The 12,805-nt window shown below is 45.8% G+C and overlaps 1 protein-coding gene across 1 annotated transcript in view; it reads right to left on the reverse strand.

Moving 5' to 3' along the window:
* The window catches only part of igsf9bb (immunoglobulin superfamily, member 9Bb), a 198,418-nt gene that overhangs the window by 12,264 nt on the left and 173,349 nt on the right, over positions 1-12,805 (reverse strand). Inside the window, exon 18 of the mRNA XM_056284763.1 lies at positions 4,866-4,953. Within this exon, the coding sequence (XP_056140738.1) occupies positions 4,866-4,953 (88 nt within the window). The remainder of the gene's footprint in view (positions 1-4,865; positions 4,954-12,805) is intronic.

The following is a 12,805-nucleotide window of genomic DNA, read 5'->3' on the forward strand; positions in this document are numbered from 1 at the left end:
AGGACTAATCTCTTGCAGAAACACCACTATTACAATTTCGTGCATCCAGAATTGTGCACTGACATGGAACCAGTTATTTTGAATATCAGGGCGGCCTAGGGATTAGAGACCAGGCCAGTAACCAATAATGGCTATGTGTGCAGTGAAAGTGCAAGATGCTCTACCTATGCTATCAGCAACATAACCCATCAGCATCAATCATAATTACAATATCAACTAAACGCCTGAAGTGTAAATTCACATGTACAGAAAAGGGAGAATGCATCGGTATATGTATGAGAGATGGCTCAGCAAAAACCCAGTAACAAATGCCTTTTCACCCACGCCAGTGACACCACTGAAAACTGTGGCATTCTCTCAAATGGGCTCATCTCCCTCATGCTACGTTGCTTCTTGCTCAGCCTACGTTGGGACGTCAGAGGACGCATCAGAAGAAGAGAGGCATACTGTTGTGCTGCTTCTATCTGCCATCCCCATAAAAGGGGTTATTGTCCTGCTGCTTTGAAATACGTCAATGTAAAAAGTTTTTTTGTTCCATTGTAATTTTGTTTTTCCTCTACATATTTATGTGCAAATATTCACTAGACTGGATCTCATTATGCTTTTGAAACTGAATGAATGTCAATCCAGTGTTCACCGAGATATCGATCTAGACATCTGTTGGTGTGCTTTTAGACCATGAGCCATGAAACCTGGCTACCGGGGTTACAAGATCACACCCCTTACAAATCCAGCAATCTGAAGTGAGAAAATACCATTTCAACACGGATACGCTGCACACAGCAGAATTAAAAATAATAATAATAATAAAAAAAATCTGAAGCCCAGCAAGCTGAAAAGACTATCTTTTACTGTACCCAAAAGTCCATTTAAAGGCAACTATTCTCGTACGTCAAAACCCCACCGCATAGCTCACATCCTGTGGAGGGAGAGACAATGTCTGCAAAAAGCGTTCCCCTTTCTAACTCTACGAGCAGGAAAACTGTTGTTGAGATAGAAGTTTGCAGGGTGCATAAAATCTCTTCCCTGCTGAGTCATTGTACTGTTCGCTAAACAGAAGGAACAACAGGAGGCCGGTGGATAGAAGAACACGCTTAGCACGTTGGGTTAAAGAACAAACCGGCTGGGGAATAGCCAAAGGCTAATGCTTATAAAGTGTGGTGAGTTTACAGCCGATTAAGACCGCCTCACTTTCAGGCATGCGGGTAGCATGGCGGTCTATTCCGCTGCCTACCAACACGAGGTTCGCCAGTTCGAATCCCTGTGTTGCCTCCGGCCTGGCCGGGCGTCCCTACGGACATAATTGCCGTGTCTGCGGGTGGGAAGCCGGATGTGGGTATGTGCCCTGGTCGCTGCAGTAGCACTTCCTCTGGTCGGTCAGGGCGCCTGTTCGGGGGTTGGGGGGAACTGGGGGGAATAGCATGATCCTCCCACGCGCTACGTCCCTCTGGTGAAACTCCTCACTGTCAGGTGAAAAGAAGCAGCTGGCGACTCCACATGTATCGGAGGAAGAAGCGTGTGGTAGTCTGCAGCCCTCCCCGGATCAGCAGAGGGGGCGGAGCAGCGACCGGGCCGGCTCGGAGGAGTTGGGCAATAGGTCAGGTACAGTTGGGGAGGAAAAAAAAAATAGGTCAAGGCCAAAACCACTGGCATATTCTCTTTTTGTTTTTGGACCCCCCCTCCCTTTCTCCCAATTCCATCCCACCAATTACCCTACTCTTCGGAGCCACTCCAGTCACTGCTCCACCCCCTCTGCCGATCTGGGGAGGGCTGCAGACTACCACATGCTTCTTCCTCCGATACATGTGGAGTCACCAGCTGCTTCTTTTCACCTGACAGTGAGGAGTTTCACCAGAGGGACATAGCGCGTGAGAGGATCATGCTATTCCCCCTCCCTGCACAGGCGCCCCCACCGACCAGAGGAGGCGCTAGTGCAGCGACTAGGACACATATCCACATCCGGCTTCCCACCCGCAGACACGGCCAATTGTGTCTGTAGGGACGCCCGACCAAGCCGGAGGCAACACGGGGATTCGAACTGGCGATCCCCGTGTTGGTAGGCAACGGAATAGACCACTATGCTACCCGGACCCCCCACCCGGCATATTCTTAAACACCATGTTTCCAAACCCATCTAATCACTGGTTTGAGATGGTCAACTCATTAGACATCAAATACCAACAAAATGTCCAACGAGGAAAACGCTGACTGGTTGCGCGAGACTTGGGCAACACTGTACAACACACGGCAAGGGTTGTGTGTCCCTGGTGACTAGCGATCGACGCTTATGTGGCTGTGAGACAGTTCACACAGACGAAAAACATCCATGTCACTTCCCACTCATCCCCAACAGCCTCTGTGTTGTAGGCCCAGATGACGCCAGGTTGACCTTTTAAGAACATGAGCAGAAGACTCGAGCCTGATAACGACAACAACTTTTAATTTCACGACGCGAAGTCGTTATTACCCTCAGCAAGATGTCAGAAAAATGTTTCGGAAAGAAAAAATAAACAGCACTTGTTTTGAAGCCATGGTCACTTTTATTAAGTTACACAACACCACATTTGTGCGAGGTTGTCCTCCAAGCTGGACAGCGGAGGCCTGCGTTTGTGAGCCGTGCCGTCGAGAGGCGGTGGGGTTCACAGCTTTTGGTGCCGAGACTTTGCCAGGACGTTTGATCAGGTACAATACATAAAAGTGTGCATTTAAAATACGTGATTACACTTTTGACATGGCACTGATGTAATCCAGAAGCTCGTTGTGTATTCACTCATACGACTAACAACAATACCAGCCACGTGTCAGTTCAGGCTTTTTTCTTTTACTGCTGTAAAAAATGTACTCATAAAACACAACAACCTTCATGTAAAGTGTGCTCATTACACAGCAGGGACCTGGTTATTGTTATAATCATGAGACTGGGGTGTGGCTGTACCGGCTGCAGCACGGTAAGGTGAAAACAAATGAAATAAAATGACACAGGAAGTACCATTTCCGTAGTAATGATAAAACTGATGCAGTTTCATTTGATATGCTCAGGACGCTTTACATCTCTCCACAGGACAAGAGCTTCACTTTTATTGAATTTATTAGTACACAACTGCTACTGTGTGCAAAGTACTTCATGTATTTTCCAATGCACATGTACAGTACGTTATATTACCCGGGCTGGTTGGCACTGATGTAGTGATCAAACTTACAACTGCTAATCATACAGGACCACTTTAATTGTCAAGTAATCCAGAGGACTAGCTAAAAATAGCCAAAAAAAATAATGTGTAAAGGCAAGGGAGCAGTACACCGCTGAACAGAGTCCAGTCAGAACACGTCGGTGTAAAGAAGAGGGTTTTATGCTGCTTTAGGATGGATTTGAAAGGACTCGAACTCAAAACAGCATAAAAGCTTAGACCAAAATAAATGTTCACCAAGCATACAGAGAGTGCAGTATATATATATAAAAAAAACACTAGGATTTTATGATGGAGTAATGCACTGTGATATATATTTTTTTTAATTCAAGTGAACTCAAATGATGGCACATCACAAGCATGATGCTGCACTCCTTTCAATGGAACATGGCTACGGGACGTGTGTAAAATAGGATTTCGAAGAATCAAGCGACTAGCTAAAGATGTATTTATTTCCCCCTTTCTTCCTCCCCAACTGTATTCGGCCAATTACCCCACTCTTCCGAGCCGTCCCGGTCGCTGCTCCACCCCCTCTGCCGATCCGGGGAGGGCTGCAGACTACCACGTGCCTCCTCCCATACATGTGGAGTCGCCAGCCGCTTCTTTTCACCTGACAGTGAGGAGTTTCACCAGGGGGACGTCAAACTACCCCCCCCCCCCGAACAGGCGCCCCGACCGAGCAGGGAGGTGCTAGTGCAGCGTCAAACCAGGATACATACCCACATCCGGTTTCCCCACCCGCAGACATGGCCAATTGTGTCTGTAGGAGGCCCGACCAAGGCGAAGGCAACATGGGGATTCAATCCGGCGATCTCCTTGTTGGTAGGCAACGGAATAGACCACTACGCTACCCGGGCGCCTCCACTAGGTAAAACTTTAGAGGGACTCTTTGAAAAAGAAAAACAATAATTTGTTACTTTAAAGGAGGAACTGATGTAAGTGAAAACTAATTAAGGCACTCATTACTCTCGACCAGTTTCTTTGTATTGAGAACAACTGGCCAACTTATGACTATTTTCTGTAACCGTGCACAGATCCTGACCCCGTATTTGAGAGGGAAGAATTCTCTGAGTAGGAAAAAAGACTCTATGTCTTTTTATTATGGTTGTGGTATTACTAATGCCCCAAATTTACCGGAGGTAAAGCAGCAGAGATTCGCCTAGATGATCGACCGAGAGGGAGGATAAGCAAGGATCCAGCTCAACACTCCCTCAATCTTTACCTCTTATAACAGAAATCAGTGTTAAGTTGAAGCAAAGAAAGTCGGAGCAAATTACCCGATTATTCACACCCTCGCCTCCAGCGTGCCAGATATCATTTCTATAGCAATTCATTCATTTCTTTAGGAATGAATTATCTATCTGAAATAAGAGAAGAATGCCTGAACCAGGAGTTTGCTGGAGACGTGGATCCTCCTAAATGGGATTCTTCATCTTACATGAAGAAAGAAGACGAGTGCCCTTTGACATCGGAGAGGACGAACAGCGACCTCTCCGTTCCCCCACACCAGTGTTGTCTTTTCGCCTCTTGTAGGAGGGTATTTGACCAAAAAGCATGCGGTAAAGTCGGCAGTTTGCAAATGCAGCCTGAGGAGTTGGGGTCGAACCAAGGTGCAAAGGGGGGCAGGGGTGGGCGGTCAGGGTGTACAAGAATAGGGGGTAATGGTGGGCAGACTCATTGGGGGCTAGGAGGTGGGCGTCTGTACCTGCTGGCATCCAGCCCCTCCCAGTAAGGCTCAACGCCGGGAAGGGGGCTAAGTGGACTCCTGTAGAAGTGGGGAGATAAGACAATAAGCAGTTGGGAGAAAAGGGGGAGACAAGGGGAGGTTGTTAACAGGGCAGCTGGAATATCCTAAAAATAAAAATCTTAAGAAATGCCCGAGAAAATGACAGAAATACTCATGTGCAATGGCAACGAGGCAGCTCTTTGGGAACTGTGACAAAAGAATGAACCAGGAAGAAGTGGAAAAGCTGTCAGTACAAGGGGAAGGCCATTACAGAGCAGGAGGGAGAGGGAGGCAATATGACAAGTGGGAGATACGAGACAAGATGTGGGCAGTGTACTTTACAGCCATAATAAGAGCAGCGGATCTTTTAAACTTTGGGTCCTGCAGCGGGTGGCCAGGTGGGTCACGCGATGTTCACAATAAATGGATTTTGTTTGGAGAAAGAATTTGATTTAAAAAATTTTTTTTTTCTGTATTCCAAAAATAATCACTAAAATAATGTTTAACACCAGAACGGCCAGGATTTCACTCCTACCTGAAACGACCACGGGCGGTCAAAATGACCGTCGGTTTGTAAACTCTATATTCCGTCAAGATAAATACCCAATTGAGATATTAATAATTACATATGTTAGTATTAGGGATCGACTGATTATTGGTATGGCCGATATTCATCATTTTCCATATTATAATTATCGGCATATTTTTTCCATCGGCCAACCAATTAAAAAAAAAGTCCGCTGCGCAAGATGCGCGCTTCCGACGCAGCCTTCACTCTCTCGAAGCACAGCACGACGCTTGCTCCAACAGAGAAGCGCCGAGGAGTCCGACCGCTGCTCTGCGGCGTAATAACGCGCGCCGCACAGGTGCGCTTGCGCGAAGGGATACGGACATTCTGCGGCCGAGAGAATGTAGTTCCACATGACAGCGCCGTCTGGCGGCAGGGAAAATACTCAAAACACAGCGCACACTTAAACGGATTTTACTTTTTAATGTGGAGTTATTCTAATATTCTAATGTAACCGGTTATTTTGTTGCCCGGTGCGGGATTCGATACGAAGTGTACTACGCCACAAGGCGACATCACTAACCGCTCGGCTAAAGGGTCAGAGCTAGGGGCTAACGGGTCTTATTAGTAGTTTACACTAATTATCAAGTTTGATCAAGGTGTACTTCCTGCTGTCCATGCAGTTTAATTCACCCCATTTTCACGTTTTGAAAGTTACTTATTTCTAATTAAAAAGGAATTCCACTCATTGTTATCTAGTGCCTTGAATACCATGCACTTTATTTCTTTTAATATTTTCTGTTTTACACAAAATTCAATCAAACATACGTATGCTCATTTACAGGCAGCCTTGTGTCGGGGTTTGTGTTGCTGTAAATTTTGGCACAGTTTTTTTTTTACATTTACTGCAACTGAATATCGGCCCCAAATATCAGCTATCGGCCCCCATAACTTAACAATAATCGGTATCGGGATCAGCCCTGAAAAAAACAACAACATATAGATTGACCCCTAGTTAGTATGTCTGTTAAGAAACGACTGACACCAAAATTAACCATTTAACAACTTTAATTCTATTTTTCAAACTATTTAAAATGGCCGCTGTCCAACGCCTGTAAATACTCGGTGGTCGTCATGGTGCGTCTGCACCCAGACACGTTGGCAAGAATCACCAAATCACGTTTAGACTATTTCTCTGCACTAGAGGGCGCTAGTGTGTTTCTAGGACGGAGCAATGACGTTCGCGAAGGAAATGACGCGGCCAACACGCGTCATAAATAGTCACATGACGCGCAGATCACGCACAAATTACGCGCGGTCACCGCTCATGGTCGTTTTGGGTAGATCTGATCGTAACCTTTTTTTGTGCAATTGATCAAAAACTAATTTTAATGCAAATATATGCAATTTTAGGAGAATTCCAGAAGTTATTAAACTTTGAAAATCCAAAACGGTCATAACGACTGCCTTGTTCACTCGTCATTTGATCATTAGCAGCCCATGACTGAAGACTGAAAAAGGGAACACTGCCATTGATGAGCAATATAGTTTTTGTCCCCCACTTTTTGACAGATAATGAAACTGTATTAGTTATTTTACTGAGCAATGTACTTGGTGGGTCTAGGGCCAAAAAGCCTCTCCACAGGTGGGCCACGGCATGGCTCAACTGATGAATTAATTCATCTGTCATTTATCTCTTTAGCACTTCCACCTCCAGCCTTGCTTTCATTAAGATGACACCGCTTTCCTGTGACTTCTAGAAAGCTTAGCGAGCCCATACGCATGATCTGATCACCTTCTGTCTATCAAAAGCCCTTCTGTGTCATGTCACCAAGAACCTCAGAGGTTCCCATTCCATTATCCAAGCTGCTTATCCGAAGTCAGGTCGCGGGATGCTGGAGCCCATCCCAGCAGTCATTGGGCGGCAGGTGGGGAGACACCCTGGACAGGCCGCCAGTCCATCACAGGGCCCACACATTCACACCTAGGGACAACTTAGTATGGCCGATTCACCTGACCTACATGTCTTTGGACTGTGGGAGGAAACCGGAGCACCAGGAGGAAACCCACGCAGACATGGGGAGAACATGCAAACTCCACACAGAGGAGGGCCTGGGATGACCCCCCCAACGTTGGACAATCCTGGGGTTCGAACCCAGGACTTTCTTGCTGTGAGGCGACCGCACTAACCACTGCGTCACCGTGACGCCCACCTCAAAGGTTTCTTGAAGCGAAATTTTGCAGCAGATAAAATGACATAAGGTCAAAAACCTCCCGAGGGATGTAACCATATCAAGTCTGTCAAGAGATGTTGCAAGACGTTAACACTGAAAGAAGTCCAGGCTGAAGGAGTGTGTTGGACTGAACCATGCACTTCATTTAAACCTAGATCCTTGACTTTTCTGACTTTTAATGTATTTAACAAATAAAGGGATTCATATCCAGAATGGTGCATTTTACAGAATTTGAAAGGACAAGAAAGCGCTAACCCCCCCCCCAAAAAAAACAAAACAAAACTTAACACAGGCACTGGTGCAAGACATAACCCTTGACTTTTCAATGTTCATTTAAACGACTGTGGCAACAACCATTGCCATGCAAATGTGGGTCATGGATTTGTGGACATACTGTGACATTTTATCAAGCCTGGAAAGTGTTAAGAGTTTAAGAGCAATGAAGCTCTAAACCACTTTTGTGATTTTACTGCCATATAAATATGAAAAAATATATACACGAGTGCTAGGCTGGCAGCGAATCTATGTCCCCAAGGTCCTATGTTCTCAGGGTCCTATGTTCCCCAGTTCAATATTTCGTTAACACATGGATTCCTTCAAATTAACGCACATCCCCCAAATTCACTGAACTTGCCTAAACATAACCTAATCTTAACCTAATCTAACCTCCACCTTACCCTAACCTTAACCTAACACTTAACAGATAGATAACCTTAACCTAACCGATAGCTAACCCTCAACCTAATCTTAACCTCAACCAAACCTGGGAACATAGGACCCTTTGTCATATTTCCATTATGTGGGATATACATCTGGGGAACATAAGACCCTGGGAACTTAGGTATGACTGCTGAGTAGAGGGATCAAGTGGTGTAAGCATAACAGGATCACAGTCATTAGTCTTGACAGTGCTGGATAGTCACACCTAAACCAGACCCATCATTAATTTTCTTAAATATAGCTGAGTTTACATCACTTGGTCCTAAAATTTTCCCAGCATTTATAAATGGTTTCTCATCTTTAGATGGTAGGAAAATCACAAAACTGGTATAGTTAGTTTAGTTGCTCTATAAAAGATCAGTGGTCTCAATTATTTTGGGGGAACTTGATGGAGGAACTGGGACATCCCCAATATAATTATAATGACCTTCCCTAAAGGAAAAACAGTTCATGTTACATGCTTATACGCTCCCTGGTGGTTTCTGCAAGAAAGACAAATGGATTCTGCTGCAATGTGTCTTGCCTCGTGTTCTAATGGGAACAACATGAGAGGAGTCTGGAGCCTCTTGAGTATTTTCACAATCCTCTCTCCTTCAACTTTGTAGAGAGGTGTCCAGTTGGCATGGTGGTCTGTTGCCTACCAACACAGGGATCGCCGGTTCAAATCCCCGTGCTGCCTCCGGCTTGGTCAGGCGTCCCTACAGATACAATTTGCCGTGTCTGCGGGTGGGAAGTCAGATGTGGTTATGTGTCCTGGTCGCTGTACTAGCACATCCTATGGTCAGTCAGTTGGGGTGCCTGTTCAGGGGGGAGGGGGAACTGGGGGGGAATAGCGTGATTCTCTCACGTGCTATGTCCCACTGGCGAAACTCCTCACTGTCAGGTGAAAAGAAGCGGCTGGTGACTCCACATATATCGGAAGAGGCATGCGGTAGGCTGCAGCCCTCCCCGGATCGGCAGAGGGGGTGGAGTAGTGACCGGGACGGCTTGGAAAATAGGCTAATTGGCTAAGTACAATTGGGGAGAAAAAGGATGAAAAATAATAATAAAAAAACATTGTAAAAGGCTATAATTTAGTTTTAATTGTTAAAAGAGCCTTACTCTTCCATTAGCATGTTTGTACAACCATGCTAATGCAAGACTGCTCTGTCAGTCATAATGTTACCGATGTTGTTTCTATTGCCTCTGATGAATCTGTAAGGCTTAATGACAGTAATGTAATGTAATGTTTTGCAGAAGTTGCCAGTGTATTGGTAGGAAAAGAATTTATTTTAGGGAAGAAGTAAAACTGCTGGTAGTCTTTGCTGCCGCCCAATCAAACGGTTTCATAGTTGAAAGCTGGGGCTTTTCTCCATCACAGGATTTATTTTATCCATCTGGAGTCGGGTTACATAATATTAACTGGCATCTTCACCATGGTTGGAGACATTCTTCATATACGGCTATTGAATTTTAAACCCCCCCCCCACCTTTTTCTCCCCAATTGAATCCGGCCAATTACCCCACTCTTCCAAGTTGTCCCGGTCGCTGCTCGACCCCCTCTGCCGATCTGGGGAGGGCTGCAGCCTACCACGTGCCTCCTCCGATGTGGAGTCGCCAGCCGCTTCTTTTCACCTGACAGTGAGGAGTTTCGCCAGGGGGACGTAGCATGTGGGAGGACCACGCTAGCTATTCCCACCAGTCCCCCCCCCCGAACAGGCGCCCCGACCGACCAGAGGAGGTGCTACTGCAGCGAACAGGACACATACCCACATCCGGCTTCCCACCAACAGACACGGCCAATTGTGTCTGTAGGGACGCCCAAGCCGGAGGTAACACGGGGATTCGAACTAGTGATCCCCATGTTGGTAGGCAACGAAATAGACCATCATGCCACCTGGATGCCTGCTATTTCAATTTTTGAGTGGGCAGGATTAATACTGGTGCAGCAGCAAACACGTTCCTACTGAAACAGGAAGAAGGACTGAAACATGATGACCATGTGGCGATGCTTCTATTAGACAGGTAATCTACCAACTCTACAATCAACATTACCGTACAACAGTGTTCACATACAGTTTGTAGTACATCAGATGGACTATGTTAGCTGTAGCCTGAGGATGGCATTTTTTACAAGGGTGGGATATGTTCACTGCTGAGCTGGCGGCACAAAGCAACAACGGTTTCTAAACCTTGTTTGTCGCGCTCGAGGAGGAGACAGACCGGGGAAATCACGGATTTCAACTTAAAAGTAAATTTGCACTTCTCTGGTGCGGCCTATTTCTCAGTCTTGCAACGTGAGGTCAACTGAAATTGCCTCCCATGAAATTCCTACGCCACTGGTGCCGACCCCGCTTCCAATTAACAGTAATCGCAGAATATTCTAATAAAATATTAACTATTTTCAAATCAGCATGCGTACATCTCCTCGTAGAGTACGAAATGACAGAGGGTCAGTGCATATTGAGAAAATGGCATTAAGACACCAGTAGCAGCAAGGAATTACCGACAATGTGACATAAATAATATCTACGATACAACACAACTGTTTGACATGTGCCTTTTGAAGATGTACTCTAAATGTAATCTGAATAAATTACTCTTTTTTGAGTTTTGTAACTGAATATGTCACAGATTGCATATAGGAGTGTATTATTCAGTATTCAGGCATTAAATACCCTAAACTCAACCCTGCTGGCCTTCATGGCTTTGGTTATTTTGCAACCAGCACACTCCCATCATCAGGGGGCGCACACACCAGCACACTCCTATCATCAGGGGGTGCACAACCAGCAGGAATAACCGTGGCACATTTTCTGAGGGGACAACATGGCCTGCACAAGGACCAGTAGAATACCGCTGATGTATTACACACCCTTGTACCTTTTTCTAAATGAGCAGCGAAAATGGTAAAATAATACTGAGTGTCGCCCTAACGTGTGTGTGTGTGTTTTATTTTTTTTAAGGGAGGGGGGAGGGATTGGGTTCGTTGTTATTATTTATTTATTTTTACTATTGTACATGCCCCTCCCCTTTTTTCCCAATTTCCCAATTACCCCTATCTTCCGAGCCGTCCCGGTCACTGCTCCACCCCCTCTGCCGATCCGGGAAGGGCTGCAGACTACCACATGTGGAGTCGCCAGCCGCCTCTTTTCACCTGAGAGAGAGGAGTTTCACCAGGGGGACGTAGCGCGTGGGAGGATCACGCTATTCCCCCCAGTTTCCCCTTTTACTACACAAAACTTCCATAGTGTTAAACACTAAGCAAAAAAACAAAAACAAAAAAAACCCCCCAAAACATTAAAACCTGATCCTGATGGTGTCTAATAAACATACCATTACATACCATCAAAAACTTACAATTACCAGCAGAACCACTGAAACCATCAGGGTTTGTCGTCATGGTTTTGATGGGTTTAGTGTGTATTTTTGCTTTTCAGAATACTTAAAATCATTTTCCTACCCATCCCCCAAACTCTACCTCTCGTGTGCGTGTGATTTGCAGCCCAGCCTGCAGCCTTTCGGAGGAGTGTGAACCAGACCGCCAACCCACAATCTATCTTATCACCTTCGTCCACAGACCCTCTTCTCTGGGACGGCATCCCTCCATCCCGGCACACGCCTGGCCACGAATCAAACGCTCTCCGTCTTTCTGTCCGGTCACTTGTGGGTGAGCGGTCGGCGAGGAGGCGGTTAAGGTGGAAATGTCATGGTTCACCTTGCTTTCTTTCTAGCCAATATATTGTAAAACTAATGTGCTAATAGCCGTCATTAACACCGCACATTTAAAAGCAGTTCCCGCTATTTGACATGACGGGTAACGCCACGCTTTTGTTCTGTACAGTTACTCATTTTTCTTGTCCTCCACTGTGGAAATAAAGTCAACACTTCACTATTCCACCTGAAAAAAAAAAGGTGTAGAAAACCAATAGTGTGAGACAGAAGACATATATGAGATGTCCCCATTATAATTGACCTTAATTTCTGTCTCACACTATTGTGAGATGAATTGTCTGGATGAATCAACTCGGTCTGATGGCACCATCTCGCCGTATGAGACGGCAGATGAAAACGACTTCCAGAGTGAAACACGGCGAGGGACGGGATAAGATGCTGATGTAATTCATAGGCTCGGATGCGTTGGCAGTGTGCAGTGGTATAATCCAGGAGGGTGGACATGTAAATCGTGCGCCGCCCTCCGAGCTGCGAAATGATTCCTGCTTCGCTGCCGCCCTCGCCGCAGCGTCTCAGCTGTCAAGTCATTAAACAAAATGTGCGTGGGAGGGCTCAGAAACATGTGTGTGGGGGGGGGGAAGATGCCCCCAATGTTCAAAAGCACACCCAGAATGAGGGAGATACTGAAGTACCCATGAACTGTAACGCAAATGTGAACAAGTAAGTACAACATGGAGACATAGAACTAACCACAGCTATTAACAGTTTCACTATT

The sequence above is a fragment of the Lampris incognitus genome, chromosome 8, assembly GCF_029633865.1.
Source record: "Lampris incognitus isolate fLamInc1 chromosome 8, fLamInc1.hap2, whole genome shotgun sequence".
In the NCBI taxonomy this organism is placed as follows: Eukaryota; Metazoa; Chordata; class Actinopteri; order Lampriformes; family Lampridae; genus Lampris; species Lampris incognitus.